The sequence below is a fragment of the Pan paniscus genome, chromosome 1, assembly GCF_029289425.2.
Source record: "Pan paniscus chromosome 1, NHGRI_mPanPan1-v2.0_pri, whole genome shotgun sequence".
Classification (NCBI taxonomy): Eukaryota; Metazoa; Chordata; class Mammalia; order Primates; family Hominidae; genus Pan; species Pan paniscus.
In genome coordinates, this window is record NC_073249.2 from 117,692,023 (window position 1) to 117,702,534 (window position 10,512).

Consider the following 10,512-nt stretch of genomic DNA (forward strand, 5'->3'; position numbering starts at 1 on the left):
CAGAGAACTCTAAGCCAAGAAATCAGAAGAGAACAGGACCTTCCCTCACCAACAGGCTCACAAGTCCCACCATACAGTCAGTGCCAACAGTACCAGAGATAGTCCCACTGGTTTTTGCCAAGTATAGTGGTTCCTTCTTGCTTTCAGTAAAAATTTTGAAAGTAGGGGCCCCTGAGGAAGGAGGAATGGTGTGTTTATGTACAGCAGTCCCTTCCTGGCTCTCTATTCAATAGCTGCCTGCAAAGCTCCTGCCAGATGGAAGGTTCATCAACTTGATGAGCTCCTAAGCAGATCACTGGTCTGTGCTGAGAAAATAAAAGCACCTCAATTTGTCAGGGAAATTGATCACGGCTGTAAATAAAACCAAGACAAGAACATTTGAGACACGTGGCTTAGGAAAACAAACCACTGGTACCACAGAAGTAGGGTAGCTGGAGCAGGTAGGGTCTACGTAGCAGAAGATTAGATGCCTGAGCTGGGTTTCCAAGCCCCCATAAGGGATCTGGGAGCTGACGCACTAGGCTAAGGCGCCTTCTTTTCCCCCAGCTGATCTGTGGCACAGTCGTAAGGACACACTAAAGGAGCATATCTTTGTAAGCTGGACCAGACTCTAAGGAGCCCAGGAGGTTACGCAGGGGGAAACAGAGATGGTGGGGCCACTGAGAGATCTTTTAAGCCTAAGCAGATTTCTTCTAGATTCAGGATAAGCTGCTTAGAGGGAACAAGCACAAGCGAAATAGGAGGAGTTCTAGGCATTAGGGTAGTATAAACTCAGTACTAGAAGGTATGAGTTTTTGATGGGGAGAGCAGAGTGTGAATGAGGACATTAGGACACGTTAGTCAATAAAGGGAACCCACTTAGCCCCATCCAAGACCAGGTTGAGCAACATGGTGAAAACCTGCCTCTACGGGGTGGGGGGAAATGGCCGGATGCAGTGGCGCACGCCTGTAATCCCAGCGCTTTGGGAGGCCAAGACGGGTGGATCTACCTGAGGTCAGGAGTTTGAGACCAGCCTGGCCAACATAGTGAAACCCCATTTCTACTAAAAATACAAAAATTAGTCAGGCATGGTGGCATGCGCCTGTAGAGTCCCAGCTACTCAGGAGGCTGAGGCAGAAGAATTGCTTAAAACCCAGGAGGCAGAGGTTGCAGTGAGCCAAGATAGCACCACTGCACTCCAGCCTGGGAGACAGAGCAAGACTGTCTCAAAAAAAAAAAAAAAAAAAAAATGTAGTCGGGCATGATGTCGCACACCTGGAATCCCAACTACTCAGGATACTGAGGTGGGAGGATCACTTGAGCCTGGGAAGTCAAGGCTGCAGTAAGCCGAGATCGTGCCATTACACTCCAGCCTGGGCTACAAACCTGAGACCCTGTCTCAAAAAAAAAAAAAGAAGGAACCAGCAAGGTGATGAAAATATAGTTATTTTGGTGAAATGATCCAGCTCTCTCCAATCCTACCCCAAGATCACTCTCCTGAGTCAAAAATAGGCAGAGAGGAGAAATGTTAAAGGACTCCCCCTGAATCTGTTAGTGGTTTTCAACAGGAAGATTTTGACTGCCGGTGGTCATTTGGAAATGTCTGGAGACACTTTTGGTTGTCATAACTAGGGAAGTGGGATGCTATTGGCCTCTAGTGGGTAGAGGCCAGGAATGCTGCTGAACATCCTACCATGCATGAGACAGCCCAAACTAAATAGTACTGAAGTTAAGAAACTGCTCTAAATCCAGGTTGAATGGCCTGAGCTCAAGCCTGCCAGAAATTGAGGGCAGCAGTCATCCCTATGTGTTCTCCCCTAACAAGACCCCCAAGCAAGCAGTGGCTCTGACTTCTCCCAGGCCATCTCCTGGAAGGCTGAGGAGAACTGGTGGAAATCGAAAGCATAAGCATTTTTCCTTCCAGGTGCTGGGGAGTCAGGAAAGAGCACCATCGTCAAACAGATGAAGTGAGTAGAAACAAAGCCCCAAAAGACAAGATAGGGTGAAGAAGTCAGTACAGCCAGTGGAGGTATTCAAAGTGAAAGGCTCTTTAGCCTCAAGGAGCCCAGGTATAAAGGATCTGATTCCAATGCCCCTCATCTGTACCCCTTGTCCCTCACCCTCCACTTTGAGAAAGCAGTAGCAACAGAGAGATAGGATTCTTATGATCCTTTAAATACCCCCAAATTCCTAATCCCTTAGGTCTGGTTACTTAGGTCCAGCTAAAGACAGAGTGTCTGCCCCTTGCAGGATCATTCACCAGGATGGCTATTCACCAGAAGAATGCCTGGAGTTCAAGGCTATCATCTATGGAAATGTGCTGCAGTCCATCCTGGCTATCATCCGGGCCATGACCACACTGGGCATCGATTATGCTGAACCAAGCTGTGCGGTATGTGATTACTATTATGTGGTTAAGGGTGGAAGCAGAAAGGCTAGCAAGAAGAAACATACCAGAGGCCAACAAACTATATGGAAAGATGGGTAAGAAAAGTAGTAACTAAAATCCCACCTGCTGGGTGGGATCTCACTGCTAGGTGTACTGTGTATACCATCTCAAGGCCCTTTACCCATCTACGCAGTAAGACCTTAAGGTAGACGGTACCTTTCTAATTAGCCTCATTTTACACATGGAAAAACTGAAGTTCAGAGAAGTTAATTAACTGCCCAAGGTCATGTAGATAAATAGCAGAGACTGCATTTGCATTGGGCCGCTTGACTACAAAGCTGAATATTTTTCATAATACACCACAATTATGCAGTCCTGGAGAAGTAAGCAACATCCACCCTTATTTTTACTGGGACAGGGTCTTCCTCTCTTACCCAGGCTGGAATGCAGTGGTGTGATCATGGCTCACTGCAATCTCACCCTCCCAGGCTTAAGTGATTCTCCCACCTCAGCCCCAGTAGGTGGGACCACAGGTGTGCACCACCACACCCAGCTATTTTTTAAAATTTTTTTGTAGAGAAGGGGTCTTGCCATCTTGTCTAGGCTGGTGTCAAACTCCTGGCCTTAAGCAATCCTCCTGCCTCAGACTCCGAAAGTGTTGAGATTACAGGTGTGAGCCACCATGCCTGTCCTCAAGCCCTACTTTATAACAAATATTTACAAAATAAAGCTGCTCACAGCTTCCTCTGCTTTACTTTATTTTACCATTTAAATTGCTACCCTTGGGTTCCTGGCCATGGAACTTTTGTAAGTGAAATCCCTACTTCTAGTACTGGACTTTTTCTAGCTTTCAATCGCTGAAGAACAAAGGTGATGGGTCCCTGTCTTCTATCTTGTCTATTTCATGGTCAATCTGGCCTTTACATTTTCAGTCTCTCTGCAGCAGAGGACCCACGTTTTGTGGCGGTAAACTTTCAGACTAAGGATGGAAGCCAGGAACTCCAGAGAGGAAATACCTGGGACCCCTGCCCCGCTTTAGACACACCCCAGGGCTGGGTATAGTGCCATCCTCTGCATCTGGGGAGCATACTCAAAAATTCAACAGTATGTTTTCTTACATAGAATCTTCACTGGATACTGCTTCCATCTTAGGTCTTCGTAGTAATGTAAAATGATTTCCATTCAGCAGTATTCCCAGAAGCCTCCTGGAAAGCTATTACTCCTGTGAAGTTCTTAACCAGGTTTCTGCATTACAGGATGACGGGCGACAGCTCAACAACCTGGCTGACTCCATTGAGGAGGGAACCATGCCTCCTGAGCTCGTGGAGGTCATTAGGAGGTTGTGGAAGGATGGTGGGGTGCAAGCCTGCTTCGAGAGAGCTGCAGAATACCAGCTTAATGACTCCGCATCTTAGTAAGACTGACTGGTGAGAGGGTGGGTTGATGCTTAAGCAATCTTCTAGCCAGTCTTCTCTCTGGTTGGGAGAAATCTCACCCAACCCAAAATTTCAGGCATTGAAAGCTGGAGACCCAGACTGAATTCAGCCTGTGGATCTGTTTAGTTAGGCTTCAGCAATGTTTTGAATTTAATGCTATGGGGAGATCTGCCAGTTGTCATGATTTTATATTGCTTTACACTGGCTCACTACAGCCTACAAGGCTGAAGATGCAAAATTCAAAAGACGTGTTCTGCCTAGTAGCCCTCAGCCCTGTTCTCTTAATTTGAGGTGTACACTAAGCCTCTCCTTCCAGAACCCTAAGATAGCCCTGCAGTTCTGTCATACACTCTCGCAGGAGTAATGTGATTCATGATGGCTCTTTCAGGGCAGAATTTTCTACCTGGTAATCTAGGATCTACTTAGGCCACTAAGCAGAAATGAGTCTCCTACACCTAGAGCATCTTATGTCACGATGCCAAGGCAGGGGACACAAACTACAAGGGCAAACCAAGGGAAGGTGGTCAGGAATTAGTACCATCATTGCAAAGCTGCTTCCAAAAAGCTAAGGGACATAATTTATCAATCCTACCTCAGACAGTATGGGATCATAGACAAGTATGGGCTTCAAAGTCAAACCTGAGTTTATTTAACCTAACCATCTGTCTCCTAATCTTGTAATAATGCTATCACTTACTGTTCCCGGAGCACTCAAAGCCTAGTCACTGCTAGGTGTACTGTGTATACCATCTCAAGGCCCTTTACCCATCTACGCAGTAAGACCTTAAGGTAGATGGTACCTTTCTAATTAGCCTCATTTTACACATGGAAAAACTGAAGTTCAGAGAAGTTAATTAACTGCCCAAGGTCATGTAGATAAATAGCAGAGACTGCATTTGCATTGGGCTGCTTGACTACAGAGCTGAATATTTTTCATAATACACCACAATTTCTCTTGACCCTAGCCAAGTATTTAACTCTTCTGAATTTCTCCATCTGTAAAATGGGGATATGAAACTTGATGGCTTAGGAGTTTAAACGAGAATCTGAACATTAAAATGCCTGGCATACAATAGGCACTTGTGTTACTTGTACTTCCCTCCTCCTCTCAGTCATCTCAGTTCACATCTGCCTTCCTCTTGCCTTTTTTTTTTTTTTTTTTTGGAGACGGAGTCTCGCTTTGTCACCCAGGCTGGAGTGCAGTGGCGCGATCTCGGCTCACTGCCAGCTTTGCCTCCCGGGTTCACGCCATTCTCCTGCCTCAGCCTCCCAAGTAGCTGGGGATACTGGCGCCCGCCACCATGCCCAGTTAATTTTTTGTATTTTTAGTAGAGACAGAGTTTCACCGTGTTAGCCAGGATGGTTTCAATCTCCTGACCTTGTGATCCACCCGCCTCAGCCTCCCAAAGTGCTGGGATTATAGGCGTGAGCCACCGTGCCCGGCCACCTTTTTTTTTTTTTTTAAAAAAAGTAACTTTTTCTTTTTTAAGGTAACTTTCAAACATACAAAAGTAGAAATAACATAATGAATTACCTTCAACAGTTATCAACTCATGGCCAATCTTATTTCTTTTTACCTCCATTCCCTACTGGATTATTTTGAAGCAAATTCCAGGTATCATTTCATCCTAAAAATGTCATTATGGATCTCTAAAATATTGACCCTTTTTATAAAAAGAATATAATCACACCCAAATAGTTAACAATTCCTTAATAGCATCAAATATCACCAAGTCGGTGTTCAAATTTCCCCAGTTATCTCAAATGTTTCCTCCCCAGTTTGATTCAGGATATAAACAAAGTCCATGTGTTGCATTGGTTCATGTCTTTAAAGTCTCTTTCAATTTACTGCCTCTTGATGGAACTTTTAGCACCCACTGAAACCACTAAATCTCATTCAAAAATCTACAAAAGCTTGCAGTCAGGGCAAACCCAAGGAAAACTTACCTAACTTGATTTAAATGCGCTGGAACGCCAGCCTCAAATGGGCTTGTCCCTCAGTCCATCCCCCATTTCCTCTAGTTAATGACATATGAAGGTTTGAAGGAAAGAATCCTAAATTTAACAATATGGCTTCTAGTCCTGATTTCTATCACCAAATTAGCTGTGTGACTTTGGGTAAGATACCTTTTACGTCTCTTAGCCTCGTCTGTGGAAAATTTGTCATTGATGCTAATCACTTTTCTCTAGCTACCTGAACCAATTAGAACGAATTACAGACCCTGAGTACCTCCCTAGTGAGCAAGATGTGCTCCGATCCAGAGTCAAAACCACGGGCATCATTGAAACCAAGTTTTCCGTCAAAGACTTGAATTTCAGGTAAGTGCATGGTTCCCTAGGGCATCTCGGATACACGTGTGGAATCCTGAAAAGGGGCACAGGCAGGCTTCTTGGCCTTTGGTGAAGCCTAATCTAAATTACTGTTCTGCTTCTCCCCCTTCACGGGGTGACCATCAAAGGCATATAGGTCGTATGTTGGGCATACCTATGAAAATAGCTGCTTCTTCCCTCAGGATGTTTGATGTAGGAGGGCAGAGATCCGAGAGAAAGAAGTGGATCCACTGCTTCGAGGGAGTCACCTGCATCATTTTCTGTGCAGCCCTCAGTGCCTATGATATGGTGCTGGTGGAAGATGACGAAGTGGTGAGTGGCCTTTGCATCAAGCAGCTTTGGTAGAACAAGTTCTCCCCATGACCCTTTCTCTAAGCCTTGTGTCACTCTACTGCCCCAACTTAGGTAATTTCAGTCTAGCAGCCCTCCAGCAGACCAATCAATGTCTCATGCAAATAATTCTAAAAAACAACTTCTTCTGCAGGTTCTAGATTAGCATTTTAGAGCTCCAAATTTACTGAGAGTGAGCTTGGTCTCAAATTAGACATCTAAGTATCACTTGGACATCACAAAGCTCATAAGAGGAATTGAGTGCAAAGAGATAAGGGACCATCAACTAGGCAAAGCAAAGGAGTTACTTAGTACTCTCCCAAATTGCCTAAGGAAGGAGATGAAAATGACAGAACAGAGAAAATAACATATGATATGAATCTTCATTGCAACATAATAGAAGGGTTGAGCTAGTAACCCCACTTAGGAGGCTAAAAATGTACTGTCCGTAGGAGTTTAAGGAGAGACTGGCAGACCAGCTTTCTCTCATGCCAATTAAATTGGCAGCTGGAAGACTACCCAAGAGTGGTTCTCTTTAGCCTGTAGAATTCTGTAGGACAGGAGTTCTACAGGACAAGTGTTAGAGCCCAGCCAGTTTCTGAATTTGGGAAAGGTTAGAGGTGAGAAAAACGTTAATTTCACCCAAGCATCTGCTTTCTGAATTTGGGAAAAGTTAGAGGCGTGAAAAACGTTAATTTCACCCAAGCATCTGCTCACAAATGGAGGTCCACACCTTGCTGATGACCTCTGAATTTGGGAAAGGTTAGAGGCGTGAAAAATGTTAATTTCACCCAAGCATCTGCTTACAAATGGAGGTCCACAGCTTGCTGATGAAAGGGATACTCCTATCCCTTGCCACAGCTTGTTCTCTTCCCTTCCCTTTGGTAGTTTTAACTTCACATTAGAGCACTCTGAATATCGTCTAATCAAAATGTCTTACAGAGCTATTCACTTCCCATCTTTAAGCCTAAAGATTACAGTCTATGAGACTTTCCATCTTTAACCCTAAAGTCTATGAGTCTATGAGGTTTATTAAAGTCTATGAGACATTAATAAAACAAGTCTATGAGACCTTAAGGGGTTGTACAGGAGTATTATGGGGAAAAAGCCACAAATGGGATTGTTCTTGCTTTATTAGATAAGTAGACTGAACGCAAGTCAGCTGATAGTATACTTCAAAACCCTAAAGACCTGCTCCCTAAAAGCAAGCTGGGCTGGGGCAATGGGCAGCCTCTGCAGATATGCAGCACGACTTCTCGCTAAGTAGCAATCAGAGAAGGAAATGAGAGAGCAGAAATGCTTGTGGTATGGCACTGGGAAATTCTCTAACTCTCACCATGTGGCAGCAGGACCAAAGTAGCCCAAACTGAGATCTGGGACCCCATGAAAGAAGCCTATCAAAATCATCCTGGAGATGCATATGGGCACATGCTAACTTGGGCCTGTTTCAACCCATTATCAGCACTACTTATAAAATGTCAAGTTCTCAGTTGCATCCTGGCTGCTAAAGATCTGCATAACATATTATAGACCTATATGCCAGCCACTATCATGGACAATATACATACATAATCTCATTTAGCTTTCATTGTAACCCTATAAGATAGGAAAACAGACTCAGAAAAAGCTCAATAATTTTCCACAAGTCACACAGCTATTAGAAAGATAGGGAACTAGAATGATCCCACATCTCTCTGGCTTTACTCTGGTACATTGAGATAAGCTGTTCTCTGTCTTGCTTTTTATATTTGGAGCACTGGTCTCTCCAAGGGGAACAAGAGCAGGAAGTAGGTAGATATTCTATAAGCCAAATCTGATATTTCCAATGGTGTTTCCTCTTACTAGAATCGTATGCATGAGTCTTTGCATCTGTTCAACAGCATATGTAACCACAAATTCTTTGCGGCTACTTCCATTGTCCTCTTTCTCAACAAGAAGGACCTCTTTGAGGAAAAAATCAAGAAAGTCCATCTCAGCATTTGTTTTCCAGAGTATGATGGTAAGTGTCAGGGGCTGGAAATAATAATAATGCCTTTTAGTAGAGACTGGCAATTGTCTCATTTTTTAGGCCAAGATGACACAAAGGAACTTAAGGGAGAACCTTGGGCACAGTTACAGGGTTTAAATTCAGATACTCTGGAATACAGCAGGCATTAGATGCAGGAGAGCCACTGACTTCATATGATACCTACTGAAAACCAAAGGTGGAAAGACACCTCTCCTCAATTTCTTTTCAACTAAAGTGAGAAACACTGGAGTGCAATAGAGAATCTTCCCTCCAAAAATAGGCCCCCAACTGCTGTTGTCTAATAACATTTCAAGGATCAAGTCAATCACCTAAAGTGAGTCAGCAACTAACAAGGGTTCATTTATTCTACTTTTTCACTATTTTTCTGGAAAACCAGGTAACAACTCCTATGATGATGCGGGGAATTACATAAAGAGCCAGTTCCTTGACCTCAATATGCGAAAAGATGTCAAAGAAATCTACAGTCACATGACCTGTGCTACAGATACACAGAATGTCAAATTTGTGTTTGATGCAGTTACAGATATTATCATCAAAGAAAACCTCAAGGACTGCGGCCTCTTCTAATCCTCACCATTCCTCAGGTATAAGTTCTATAAACAGGCTTGGAATCTGGGTAATTAAAAACAGAAAATTATAGTCAATATACCACGACATGAAGAATGAATCCATTCTTTGGAGACGGAGTATACATGACTGCAACTGTATTTCATACATTCTTTTCAAAGTGGGATAGCTATTGCAGCTTAAAGAGCACAGGCCAGTAGTTAGAAGACCCCCCAGGTTCCAGTACTGGTTTTCCAACTTAATACAAAACAGTGAATACTTTATTTCTGAGTCTTGAGTCTTTCAACTATAAAATGAAGATGACTTCCCTACCTACTTTACAGGGTTATTCTGAGGAGCACGAACATAACTGAAGGGAAGGCACATAAAAACTGCTTGTGCAGGCCGGGCACAGTGGCTCACCCTTGTAATCCCAGCACTTTGGGAGGCCAAGGTGGGCAGATCACGAGATCAGGAATTTGAGACCAGCCTGGCCAACACAGTGAAACCCTGTCTCTACCAAAAATACAAAAATTAGCTGGGCATGGTGGCGGGCGCCTGTAATCCCAGCTGCTCGGGAGGCTGAGGCAAGAGAATTGCTTGAACCCGGGAGGCGGAGGTTGTAGTGAGCCAAGATCACGCCACTGCACTCTAACCTGGGCAACAGAACTGTCTCAAAAAAAAAAAAAAAAAAAAAAAAAAAAAAAAAAAAAAGCCTGCTTGTGCTTAGGGTCACAGAAATAAATCCTATATAAAAATATAAAAGCTGCCATATATTAAATTCAACACCTGGTTTTTAGAATAAACTATTGCAACAAACTATTCCAAGCAAAATAGCAAGGCTTCCTATAGTCTGTAAAAAACTAGTATTAACCAAACCTAAATAAACCTGCCATTCCCTTTTTACTAACAGACCTCTATGTGCCTTAGCTCAGAGATCTGGATCACTGGATAGGAGATGCGAGTTTGTTAGTTTCTAAGGCACATCCCAAAACGATCATCTTTATTAAGCAAACATTGTCCCTCTGCCCCCAGGCTATCAAACAGACCTTTATCTCTACAAATGTTTCTTAGCTACATAAGATACTTCCTGAATAAACTTAGAGGACATCAAATACTGTCATTTAGAGTATTAATGAATGTATTGCTGCCACCTCTCTATCATAGAATTTGGAACAAGTGAACAATTCTAAACTTTTCAACTGCTACATGTTTCAGAAGAACCAAGACAGGTGAGCTTGTTTTAGGCACTGAAAATCTTTGCAGTTGGGTCCATGTGATGGTGGATGAAAACAACATCTCCCCAAACACGCCAACAAGTTTTCCTTTGAACTCCTTTGAGGGGAAATGAAGTTTGCATTTATCTTGACAGAAGGGGATGAAGTTAAGTATATAGATTTAGCATTTACAACTACCAGTGAGGAAAGCTCTTGGCATCCGAGATTTAGTACATAGAAGAAAATGTCAATTA

At 43.4% G+C, this 10,512-nt stretch overlaps 1 protein-coding gene across 2 annotated transcripts in view; it reads left to right on the forward strand.

Moving 5' to 3' along the window:
• GNAT2 (G protein subunit alpha transducin 2) overlaps positions 1–10,156 on the forward strand; it is an 18,944-nt gene extending 8,788 nt beyond the window's left edge. For both annotated transcript variants that reach the window (XM_055114831.2, XM_055114828.2), the window contains exons 3-9: positions 1,905–1,947; positions 2,231–2,372; positions 3,626–3,783; positions 5,996–6,124; positions 6,319–6,448; positions 8,312–8,465; positions 8,872–10,156. In XM_055114831.2, the coding sequence (XP_054970806.1) occupies positions 1,905–1,947; positions 2,231–2,372; positions 3,626–3,783; positions 5,996–6,124; positions 6,319–6,448; positions 8,312–8,465; positions 8,872–9,062 (947 nt within the window). In that variant the 3' untranslated portion in view covers positions 9,063–10,156. The remainder of the gene's footprint in view (positions 1–1,904; positions 1,948–2,230; positions 2,373–3,625; positions 3,784–5,995; positions 6,125–6,318; positions 6,449–8,311; positions 8,466–8,871) is intronic.
• The last annotated feature ends 356 nt before the right edge of the window (positions 10,157–10,512 follow it).